The sequence below is a fragment of the Petromyzon marinus genome, assembly GCF_048934315.1.
Source record: "Petromyzon marinus isolate PM22_M1 ecotype Great Lakes invasive population chromosome 73 unlocalized genomic scaffold, UKy_Petmar_22M1.pri1.0 chr73_unloc.3, whole genome shotgun sequence".
Lineage (NCBI taxonomy): Eukaryota > Metazoa > Chordata > Hyperoartia > Petromyzontiformes > Petromyzontidae > Petromyzon > Petromyzon marinus.
In genome coordinates, this window is record NW_027422609.1 from 179,728 (window position 1) to 192,234 (window position 12,507).

General features: G+C 57.7%; 1 protein-coding gene across 1 annotated transcript in view; it reads left to right on the top strand.

The window, feature by feature from the left end:
• Nucleotides 1-11,474, top strand: part of LOC116937941 (chromatin assembly factor 1 subunit B-like) — a 44,827-nt gene extending 33,353 nt beyond the window's left edge. The window contains exons 12-15 of the mRNA XM_076058402.1: nt 1,424-1,718; nt 6,557-6,720; nt 7,618-7,928; nt 11,142-11,474. Coding sequence (XP_075914517.1) covers nt 1,424-1,718; nt 6,557-6,720; nt 7,618-7,928; nt 11,142-11,404 — 1,033 coding nt within the window. The 3' untranslated portion in view covers nt 11,405-11,474. The remainder of the gene's footprint in view (nt 1-1,423; nt 1,719-6,556; nt 6,721-7,617; nt 7,929-11,141) is intronic.
• The last annotated feature ends 1,033 nt before the right edge of the window (nt 11,475-12,507 follow it).

Genomic DNA, 12,507 nt, shown 5'->3' on the forward strand with positions numbered 1-12,507 from the left:
CACCACCACCATCACCACCACCACCATCACCACCATCACCACCACCATCACCACCGTCACCACCACCACCATCACCACCACCATCACCACCACCACCGTCACCACCGTCACCACCACCACCACCACCATCACCACCACCACCGTCACCATCACCACCACCACCATCACCACCACCACCGTCACCACCACCGTTACCACCGTCACCACCACCACCACCGTCACACCTTCATACCACCATGACCCCCGTGGGTGGGTGAATGTGTGAGTGAGTGGGTGGGTGAGTGGGTAGGTGAATGAGTGGGTGGGTGAGTGGGTGGGTGAGTGGGTGGGTGAGTGGGTAGGTGAATGAGTGGGTGGGTGAGTGGGTGGGTGAGTGGGTGGGTGAGTGGGTGGGTGAGTGGGTAGGTGAATGAGTGGGTGGGTGAGTGGGTGGGTGAGTGGGTGGGTGAGTGGGTAGGTGAATGAGTGGGTGGGTGAGTGGGTGGGTGAGTGGGTAGGTGAATGAGTGGGTGGGTGAGTGGGTGGGTGAGTGGGTGGGTGAGTGGGTAGGTGAATGAGTGGGTGGGTGAGTGGGTGGGTGAGTGGGTGGGTGAGTGGGTGGGTGAGTGGGTAGGTGAATGAGTGGGTGGGTGAGTGGGTGGGTGAGTGGGTAGGTGAATGAGTGGGTGGGTGAGTGGGTGGGTGAGTGGGTGGGTGAGTGGGTAGGTGAATGAGTGGGTGGGTGAGTGGGTGGGTGAGTGGGTGGGTGAGTGGGTAGGTGAATGAGTGGGTGGGTGAGTGGGTGGGTGAGTGGGTGGGTGAGTGGGTAGGTGAATGAGTGGGTGGGTGAGTGGGTGGGTGAGTGGGTAGGTGAATGAGTGGGTGGGTGAGTGGGTGGGTGAGTGGGTAGGTGAATGAGTGGGTGGGTGAGTGGGTGGGTGAGTGGGTGGGTGAGTGGGTGGGTGAGTGGGTAGGTGAATGAGTGGGTGGGTGAGTGGGTGGGTGAGTGGGTGGGTGAGTGGGTAGGTGAATGAGTGGGTGGGTGAGTGGGTGGGTGAGTGGGTAGGTGAATGAGTGGGTGGGTGAGTGGGTGGGTGAGTGGGTGGGTGAGTGGGTAGGTGAATGAGTGGGTGGGTGAGTGGGTGGGTGAGTGGGTGGGTGGGTGAGTGGGTGGGTGAGTGGGTGGGTGAGTGGGTGGGTGAGTGGGTGGGTGAGTGAGTTGGGAGCTGGGCCATTGAATGAGTGAGTGATTCACCCACCCCCCCCTCACCCTCACCCACCCCTCCCTCACCCTCTCTCCCTCACCCTCACCCCCCCCCCCTCACCACCCCTCACCCACCCCTCCCTCACCACCCCTCACCCTCCCTCACCACCCCTCACCACCCTCACCCTCACCACCCACCCCTCCCTCACCCCTCCCTCACCCACCCCTCCCTCACCGCAGGTCCGCTGATGGCTCCCTGTTGGCTATCTCCTCGACGGACGGCTACTGTTCCTTCGCTGTGTTTGCCGTGGGCGAGTTGGGGGAGCCCCTGGCCCCCTCGGAGACCCCCTCTGCGGGGGGGACCCCCTCTACGGGGGGGACCCCCTCAGGGACCCCCTCAGGGACCCCCACGGGGGGGCCCGGGGGAGCGGGGTCCACCCCCAACCCGGCAGGCGTTGGGACGCCCAGCCCCCCCGAGCAGAAGCCAAAGAAACGCGCGTCACGTGACCAGGCGGCGTCCAATCGCAGCGCAGCGGTGAGGGTGGGCTCGCAGACTCGCCACAGACTCGCCACTCACCACAGACTCACCAGAGACTCGCCACAGACTCACCAGACTCACTCACCACACTCACCAGACTCACCATTCACCACAGACTCGCCACAGACTCACCACAGACTCACCAGAGACTCGCCACAGACTCACCACAAACTCACTCACCACACTCACCAGACTCACCACACTCACCACACAGACTCACCACAGACTCACCACTCACCACACAGACTCACCACTCACCACACAGACTCGCCACAGACTCACCACAGACTCACCACTCACCACAGACTCACCACAGACTCACCACAGACTCACCACTCACCACACAGACTCACCACAGACTCACCACTCACCACACAGACTCACCACAGACTGACCACAGACTCACCACTCAGAGAACCCGTAGACTCAACACAGACTCGCCGCAGACTCGCCGCAGACTCACCACAGACTCACCAGACTCACCACTCACCACACAGAGACCCGTAGACTCACCACAGACTCACCACAGACTCGCCACAGACTCACCACAGACTCACCAGACTCACCATTCACCACAGACTCACCACAGACTCACCAGACTCACCATTCACCACAGACTCACCACAGACTCACCAGACTCACCACAGACTCGCCACAGACTCACCACCATCTCACTCACCACACTCACCAGACTCACCACACTCACCACACAGACTCACCACAGACTCACCACTCACCACACAGACTCACCACTCACCACACAGACTCGCCACAGACTCACCACAGACTCACCACTCACCACAGACTCACCACAGACTCACCACTCACCACACAGACTCACCACAGACTCACCACTCACCACACAGACTCACCACAGACTGACCACAGACTCACCACTCAGAGAACCCGTAGACTCAACACAGACTCGCCGCAGACTCGCCGCAGACTCACCACAGACTCACCAGACTCACCACTCACCACACAGAGACCCGTAGACTCACCACAGACTCACCACAGACTCGCCACAGACTCACCACAGACTCACCAGACTCACCATTCACCACAGACTCACCACAGACTCACCAGACTCACCATTCACCACAGACTCACCACAGACTCACCAGACTCACCATTCACCACAGACTCACCACAGACTCACCAGACTCACCACAGACTCACCACAGACTCACCACTCACCACACAGACTCACCAGACTCGCCACAGACTCACCACTCACCACACAGACTCACCACAGACTCACCACTCACCACACAGACTCACCACAGACTCACCACTCACCACACAGACTCACCACAGACTCACCACAGACTCACCACAGACTCACCACTCACCACACAGACTCACCACTCACCACACAGACTCGCCACAGACTCGCCACAGACTCACCACAGACTCACCACTCACCACAGACTCACCACAGACTCACCACAGACTCACCACAGACTCACCACTCACCACACAGACTCACCACAGACTCACCACACAGACTCACCACAGACTCACCACAGACTCACCAGACTCACCATTCACCACAGACTCACCACAGACTCACCAGACTCACCACTCACCACACAGAGACCCGTAGACTCACCACAGACTCACCACAGACTCGCCACAGACTCACCACAGACTCACCAGACTCACCATTCACCACAGACTCACCACAGACTCACCAGACTCACCATTCACCACAGACTCACCACAGACTCACCAGACTCACCATTCACCACAGACTCACCACAGACTCACCAGACTCACCACAGACTCACCACAGACTCACCACTCACCACACAGACTCACCAGACTCGCCACAGACTCACCACTCACCACACAGACTCACCACAGACTCACCACTCACCACACAGACTCACCACAGACTCACCACTCACCACACAGACTCACCACAGACTCACCACAGACTCACCACAGACTCACCACTCACCACACAGACTCACCACTCACCACACAGACTCGCCACAGACTCGCCACAGACTCACCACTCACCACAGACTCACCACAGACTCACCACAGACTCACCACAGACTCACCACTCACCACACAGACTCACCACAGACTCACCACACAGACTCACCACAGACTCACCACAGACTCACCAGACTCACCACAGACTCACCACTCAGAGACCCGTAGACTCACCACAGACTCACCAGACTCGCCGCAGACTCAACACAGACTCACCACAGACTCACCACTCACCACACAGACTCACCACAGACTCACCACTCACCACACAGAGACCCGTAGACTCACCACAGACTCACCACAGACTCACCACAGACTCACCACAGAGACCCGTAGACTCACCACAGACTCACCACAGACTCACCACTCACCACACAGACTCACCACACACTCACCACACACTCACCACACAGAGACCCGTAGACTCACCACAGACTCACCACAGACTCACCACTCACCACACAGACTCACCACACACTCACCACAGACACCCGTAGACTCACCACAGACTCACCACAGACTCACCACTCACCACACAGACTCACCACACACTCACCACAGACTCACCACACAGACACCCGTAGACTCACCACAGAATCACCACAGACTCACCACAGACTCGCCACAGACTCACCACTCACCACACATACTCACCACACAGAGACCCGTAGACTCACCACAGACTCACCAGACTCACCACAGACTCACCACACAGACACCCGTAGACTCACCACAGACTCACCACAGACTCACCACAGACTCGCCACAGACTCACCACAGACTCACCACAGACTCACCACTCACCACACAGACTCACCACAGACTCACCACTCACCACACAGAGACCCGTAGACTCACCACAGACTCACCACAGACTCACCACAGACTCACCACAGACTCACCACACAGAGACCCGTAGACTCACCACAGACTCACCACAGACTCACCACTCACCACACAGACTCACCACACACTCACCACCCACTCACCACACAGAGACCCGTAGACTCACCACAGACTCACCACTCACCACACAGACTCACCACATACTCACCACAGACTCACCACACAGACACCCGTAGACTCACCACAGACTGACCACAGACTCACCACTCACCACACAGACTCACCACACACTCACCACAGACTCACCACACAGACACCCGTAGACTCACCACAGAATCACCACAGACTCACCACAGACTCGCCACAGACTCACCACTCACCACACAGACTCACCACACAGAGACCCGTAGACTCACCACAGACTCACCAGACTCACCACAGACTCACCACACAGACACCCGTAGACTCACCACAGACTCACCACATACTCGCCACAGACTCACCACAGACTCACCACAGACTCACCACTCACCACACAGACTCACCACAGACTCACCACTCACCACACAGAGACCCGTAGACTCACCACAGACTCACCACAGACTCACCACAGACTCACCACAGACTCACCACAGACTCACCACAGACTCACCACACAGAGACCCGTAGACTCACCACAGACTCACCACAGACTCACCACTCACCACACACTCACCACCCACTCACCACACAGAGACCCGTAGACTCACCACAGACTCACCACAGACTCACCACTCACCACACAGACTCACCACACACTCACCACAGACTCACCACACAGACACCCGTAGACTCACCACAGACTCACCACAGACTCACCACTCACCACACAGACTCACCACACACTCACCACAGACTCACCACACAGACACCCGTAGACTCACCACAGAATCACCACAGACTCACCACAGACTCGCCACAGACTCACCACTCACCACACAGACTCACCACACAGAGACCCGTAGACTCACCACAGACTCACCAGACTCACCACAGACTCACCACACAGACACCCGTAGACTCACCACAGACTCACCACAGACTCGCCACAGACTCACCATTCACCACAGACTCACCACAGACTCGCCACAGACTCACCACTCACCACAAAGACTCACCACAGACTCACCACACAGAGACCCGTAGACTCACCACTCACCACACAGAGACCCGTAGACTCACCACTCACAACACAGAGACCCATAGACTCACCACTCACCACACAGAGACCCACAGACTCACCACACAGAGACCCATAGACTCACCACTCACAACACAGAGACCCATAGACTCACCACTCACCACACAGAGACCCACAGACTCACCACACAGAGACCCATAGACTCACCACTCACCACACAGAGACCCATAGACTCACCACTCACCACACAGAGACCCATAGACTCACCACACAGAGACCCATAGACTCACCACTCACCACACAGAGACCCATAGACTCACCACTCACCACACAGAGACCCATAGACTCACCACACAGAGACCCGTAGACTCACCACTCACCACACAGAGACCCGTAGACTCACCCCTCACCACACAGAGACCCATAGACTCACCACACAGAGACCCGTAGACTCACCACTCACCACACAGAGACCCATAGACTCACCACACAGAGACCCATAGACTCACCACACAGAGACCCGTAGACTCACCACTCACCACACAGAGACCCATAGACTCACCACACAGAGACCCATAGACTCACCACTCACCACACAGAGACCCGTAGACTCACCACTCACCACACAGAGACCCATAGACTCACCACACAGAGACCCATAGACTCACCACACAGAGACCCATAGACTCACCACTCACCACACAGAGACCCGTAGACTCACCACTCACCACACAGAGACCTATGGACCATAACGGTGAAGTATGGTCAACGGAGTCACATGACCCGCGTTCCCTCCTCCCGACAGGAGGAGCGACCTGTGACCTCCGAGTCCGAGGTCGCGACCTCAGGCGAGGTCACGGGGTCCAGCGAGGTTGAGCCTGGGGTCAGGTCGGAGTCGGAGGTCGTGACCCCAAGGCGCGTGACCCTGGAAGCCGGAAGTCAGCAGAGGTCAGCAGCCATTGCTCCCAGGTAAGGGTCAAAGGTCAGGGTGTGGGTGGTTTAGTGGGTGGGTGGTTTAGTGGGTGGGTGGGGTGGGTGGGTGGGGTGAGTGGGGTGGGTGGGTGGGTGAATGGGGTGGGTGGGTGAGTGGGTGGGATGAGTGGGTGAGTGGGTGGGTGAGTGAGTTGGTGGGGTGAGTGGGTGAGTGGGTGGGATGAGTGGGTGAGTGGGGTGAGTGGGTGGGTGGGTGAGTGGTGAGTGAGTGGGGTGGGTGGGTGGGGTGAGTGGGTGGGGTGAGTGGGTGGGTGAGTGAGTTGGTGGGTGGGTGAGTTGGTGGGTGGGGAGGGTGGGTGAGTGGGTGGGTGAGTTGGTGGGGTGGGTGGGTGGGGTGAGTGGGTGGGTGAGTGGGTTGGTGGGTGGGGTGAGTGGGTGGGTGGGGTGGGTGGGTGAGTGAGTGGGTTGGTGGGTGGGGAGGGTGGATGAGTGGGTGGGGTGAGTGAGTGGGTGGGGTGAGAGTGTGGGTGGGTGGGTGAGTGAGTGGGTGGGGTGGGTGAGTGGGTGGGGTGGGTGAGTGAGTGGGTGGGGTGAGAGTGTGGGTGGGTGGGTGGGTGAGTGAGTGGGTGGGGTGGGTGAGTGGGTGAGTAGGTGGGTGGGGTGAGTGGGTGAGTGGGTTGGTGGGTGGGTGAGTGAGTGGATGGGTGGGTGAGGTGAGTGGGGTGAGTGAGTGAGTGAGTGGGGTGAGTGGGTGGGTGGGTGAGTGAGTGGGTGGGTGGGTGGGGTGAGTGGGGGGGTGGGTGGGTGAGTGGGTGGGTGGGTGGGGTGAGTGGGTTGGTGAGTGAGTGGATGGGTGAGTGAGTGGATGAGTGGGTGGGTGAGTGAGTGGGTTGGTGGATTGAGTCCGGTTTATGTGTTTTTGGTTTTCACCAGGCGGATTCAACTGGTGACTTTAAGAAATCCACGGTCAAGTGTCGGTACTAACTCAGCCGCCACCACCAACCCAACAACCGCCACCACCAACCCAACAACCGCCACCACCAACCCAACAACCGCCACCACCAACCCAACAACCGCCACCACCAACCCAACAACCGCCACCACCAACCCAACAACCGCCACCACCAACCCAACAACCGCCACCACCAACCCAACAACCGTCACCACCACGGCCAACCCAACATCCACATCTGCTTCGCCAGAGATAAAGAGGCGGAGAGAGATGGACACGGAGAGAGACACGGGTGAGAGAGAGAGAGACACGGGGAGAGAGAGACACGGGGAGAGAGAGAGACACGGTGAGAGAGAGAGACACGGTGAGAGAGAGAGACACGGGGAGAGAGAGAGACACGGGGAGGGAGAGACACGGGGAGAGAGAGACACGGGGAGAGAGAGACACGGGGAGAGAGAGAGACACGGGTTGAGAGAGACACGGGGAGAGAGAGAGAGACACGGGTTGAGAGAGAGAGACACGGGGAGAGAGAGACACGGAGAGAGAGACACGGGGAGAGAGAGAGAGACACGGGTTGAGAGAGAGAGAGACACGGGTTGAGAGAGAGAGACACGGTGAGAGAGAGACACGGGGAGAGAGAGAGACACGGGGAGAGAGAGAGACACGGGGAGAGAGAGACACGGGGAGAGAGAGACACGGGGAGAGAGAGACACGGGGAGAGAGAGACACGGGGTGAGAGAGAGACACGGGGAGAGAGAGACACGGGGATAGAGAGAGACACGGGGAGAGAGAGAGAGACACGGAGAGAGAGACACGGGTGAGAGAGAGACACGGGTTGAGAGAGAGAGACACGGGTTGAGAGAGAGAGACACGGGGAGAGAGACACGGGGAGAGAGAGAGAGACGGGGAGAGAGACACGGGGAGAGAGAGACACGGGGAGAGAGACACGGAGAGAGAGACACGGGGAGAGACACGGGGAGAGAGAGAGAGACACGGGTTGAGAGAGACACGGGTTGAGAGAGAGACACGGGGAGAGAGACACGGGGAGAGAGACACGGAGAGAGAGACACGGGGAGAGAGAGACACGGGGAGAGAGACACGGGGAGAGAGAGACACGGGTAAGAGAGAGACACGGGTAAGAGAGAGACACGGGGTGAGAGAGAGACACGGGGTGAGAAAGAGAGACACGGGTGAGAGAGACACGGGGTGAGAGAGAGACACGGGGTGAGAGAGAGAGAGACACGGGGTGAGAGAGAGACACGGGGAGATAGAGAGACACGGGGTGAGAGAGAGACACGGGGTGAGAGAGAGAGAGACACGGGGTGAGAGAGAGACACGGGGAGATAGGGAGACACGGGGTGAGAGAGAGACACGGGGTGAGAAAGAGAGACACGGGTGAGAGAGACACGGGGTGAGAGAGAGAGAGACACGGGGAGAGAGAGACACGGGGTGAGAGAGACACCGGTGAGAGAGAGACGCGGAGAGAGAGACACGGGAGAGAGAGAGATACACGCACACACAGAGACACACAGAGACACGCGCACACAGAGACACACGCACACAGACACACACAGACACACAGAGACACGCGCACACAGAGACACGCGCACACAGAGACACACAGAGACACGCGCACACAGAGACACGCACACAGAGACACGCACACACAGAGACACACAGAGACACACAGAGACACAGACACACAGAGACACCCGCACACAGAGACACACGCACACAGAGACACACAGAGACACACACACACAGAGACACACAGAGACAGAGACACACAGAGACACACACACACAGAGACACGCACACACAGACACGCACACAGAGACACACAGACACGCACACACAGAGACACCCGCACACAGAGACACACGCACACAGAGACACACAGAGACACGCACACACAGAGACACACAGAGACACACGCACACAGAGACACGCGCACACAGAGACACACGCACACAGACACACGCACACAGAGACACGCACACACAGAGACACCCGCACACAGAGACACACAGAGACACACACAGACACGCACACACAGAGACACACAGAGACACACAGACACAGAGACACACAGAGACACACAGAGACACACACAGACACACAGACACAGAGACACACAGAGACACAGACACAGAGACACACACAGACACAGAGACACACAGAGACACACGCACACAGAGACACACGCAGACACAGAGACACACAGAGACACACAGTGACACACAGTGACACACAGAGACATACGCACAGAGACACACGCACAGAGACACACAGAGACACACGCACACAGACACACAGACACACAGAGACACACTGACACACACAGACAAAGAGACACACAGACACAGAGACACACGCACACAGACACACAGAAATACACAGAGACACAGACACACGGAGACACACAGAGACACAGATACACGGAGACACACAGAGACACACTGACACACACAGACACAGAGACACACGCACACAGACACACGCACAGACACACACAGAGACACACAGAGACAGAGACACACAGACACACACAGACACAGAGACACACACAGACACACAGACACACACACAGAGACACAGACACACAGACACACACAGAGACACAGACACACAGAGACACAGAGACACACACAGACACACAGACACAGAGACACAGACACACAGAGACACACACAGACACAGAGAGACACACACAGACACAGAGACACACACAGACACAGAGACACAGACACAGAGACACACACACACACACACAGACACACAGAGACAGACGCAGACACACAGAGACACAGACACACAGAGACACACAGACACACACAGACACACACAGAGACACACAGACACACAGAGACACACGGAGACACACAGACACACAGAGACACACAGAGACACACGGAGACACAGACACAGAGACACACAGAGACACACACAGACACAGAGACACACAGAGAGACACACACACAGAGACACACACACACAGACACACACACACAGAGACACACAGAGACACAGACACACACACACACAGACACACACACAGACACAGAGACACACACACAGAGACACACACACAGAGACACACACAGACACAGAGACACACACACACAGAGACACACAGAGACACACACACACACAGACACACAGAGACACACACACAGAGACACACAGAGAGACACACACACAGAGACACACACACACAGAGACACACACAGACACACACACACAGAGACACACACACACGCAGACACACAGAGACACACACACACAGACACACAGAGACACACACACACAGACACACACACAGAGAGACACACACACAGAGACCCACACACAGACACACACACAGAGACACACAGACACAGAGACACACAGACACACACACAGAGACACACACACACAGACACAGAGACACACAGACACACAGAGACACACGGAGACACACGGAGTGAGCGAGTGGAGTTGAGACCTCTCTGTGTTGCTCCCACAGCGTCGAAGAGGCCTCGTGAGGAGGTGACGGGAGACTCGCCACCACCTCCACCACCACCCACCTCCTCACCACCACCACCCACCTCCTCACCACCACCACCAACCTCCTCACCACCACCACCCACCTCCTCACCACCACCACGACCCACCTCCTCACCACCACCACGACCCACCTCCTCACCAGCACCTCCTCACCAGCACCCTCCACCTCCTCACTGCCAAGGCGACGACGACCGTGACGTCATCTTCATAGAGGATAACTGAGAGAGGTGAGGTGGAGGAGGTGGCAGAGGAGGAGGTGGAGGAGGAGGTGGTGGTGGAGGAGGAGGTGGTGGAGGAGGTGGAGCTGGTGGAGGAGGAGGTGGTGGAGGAGGTGGAGCTGGTGGAGGAGGAGGTGGTGGAGGAGGAGGAGGTGGTGGAGGAGGAGGAGGTGGAGCTGGTGGAGGAGGAGGAGGTGGTGGAGGAGGTGGAGCTGTGGAGGAGGAGGAGGTGGAGCTGGTGGTGGAGGTGGTGGCGGAGGTGGTGAAGGAGGAGGTGGTGGAGGAGGTGGAGGAGGTGATGGAGGAGGAGGTGGTGGTGGAGCTGGTGGAGGTGGAGGAGGTGGAGCTGGTGGAGGAGGTGGAGCTGGTGGAGGAGGTGATGGAGGAGGAGGTGATGGAGGAGGAGGTGGTGGAGGTGGAGCTGGTGGAGGTGGAGCTGGTGGAGGAGGAGGTGGTGAAGGAGGAGGTGGTGGAGGAGGAGGTGGTGAAGGAGGAGGTGATGGGAGACTCACCACCCTCCTCCTCCCCACCACCACCACCCACCTCACTGCCAAGACAACGCCGACCGTGACGAGGTGGAGTAGGAGGAGGTGGTGGAGGTGAATTGGTGAGTGAGTGGGTTATTGAGTGAGTGGGTTATTGAGTGAGTGGGTTATTGAGTGAATGGGTTATTGAGTGACTGAGTGAGTGAGTGGGTTATTGAGTCACTGAGTGAGTGAGTGGGTTATTGAGTCACTGAATGAGTGACTGGGTTATTGAGTCACTGAGTGAGTGAGTGGGTTATTGAGTGACTGAGTGAGTGAGTGGGTTATTGAGTCACTGATTGAGTGAGTGGGTTATTGAGTGACTGAGTGAGTGACTGGGTTATTGAGTGACTGAGTGAGTGAGTGACTGGGTGAGTGACTGAGTGAGTTATTGAGTGACTAGGTGACTGGGTGAGTGACTAGGTGGGTGAGTGAGTGACTGGGTGGGTGAGTGAGGGACTGGGTGGGTGAGTGACTGAGGGACTGGGTGAGTGATGTGAGTGAGTGACTGGGTGGGTGAGTGAGTGACTGGGTGAGTAACTGAGGCACTGGGTGAGTGACGTGAGTGAGTGACTGGGTGAGT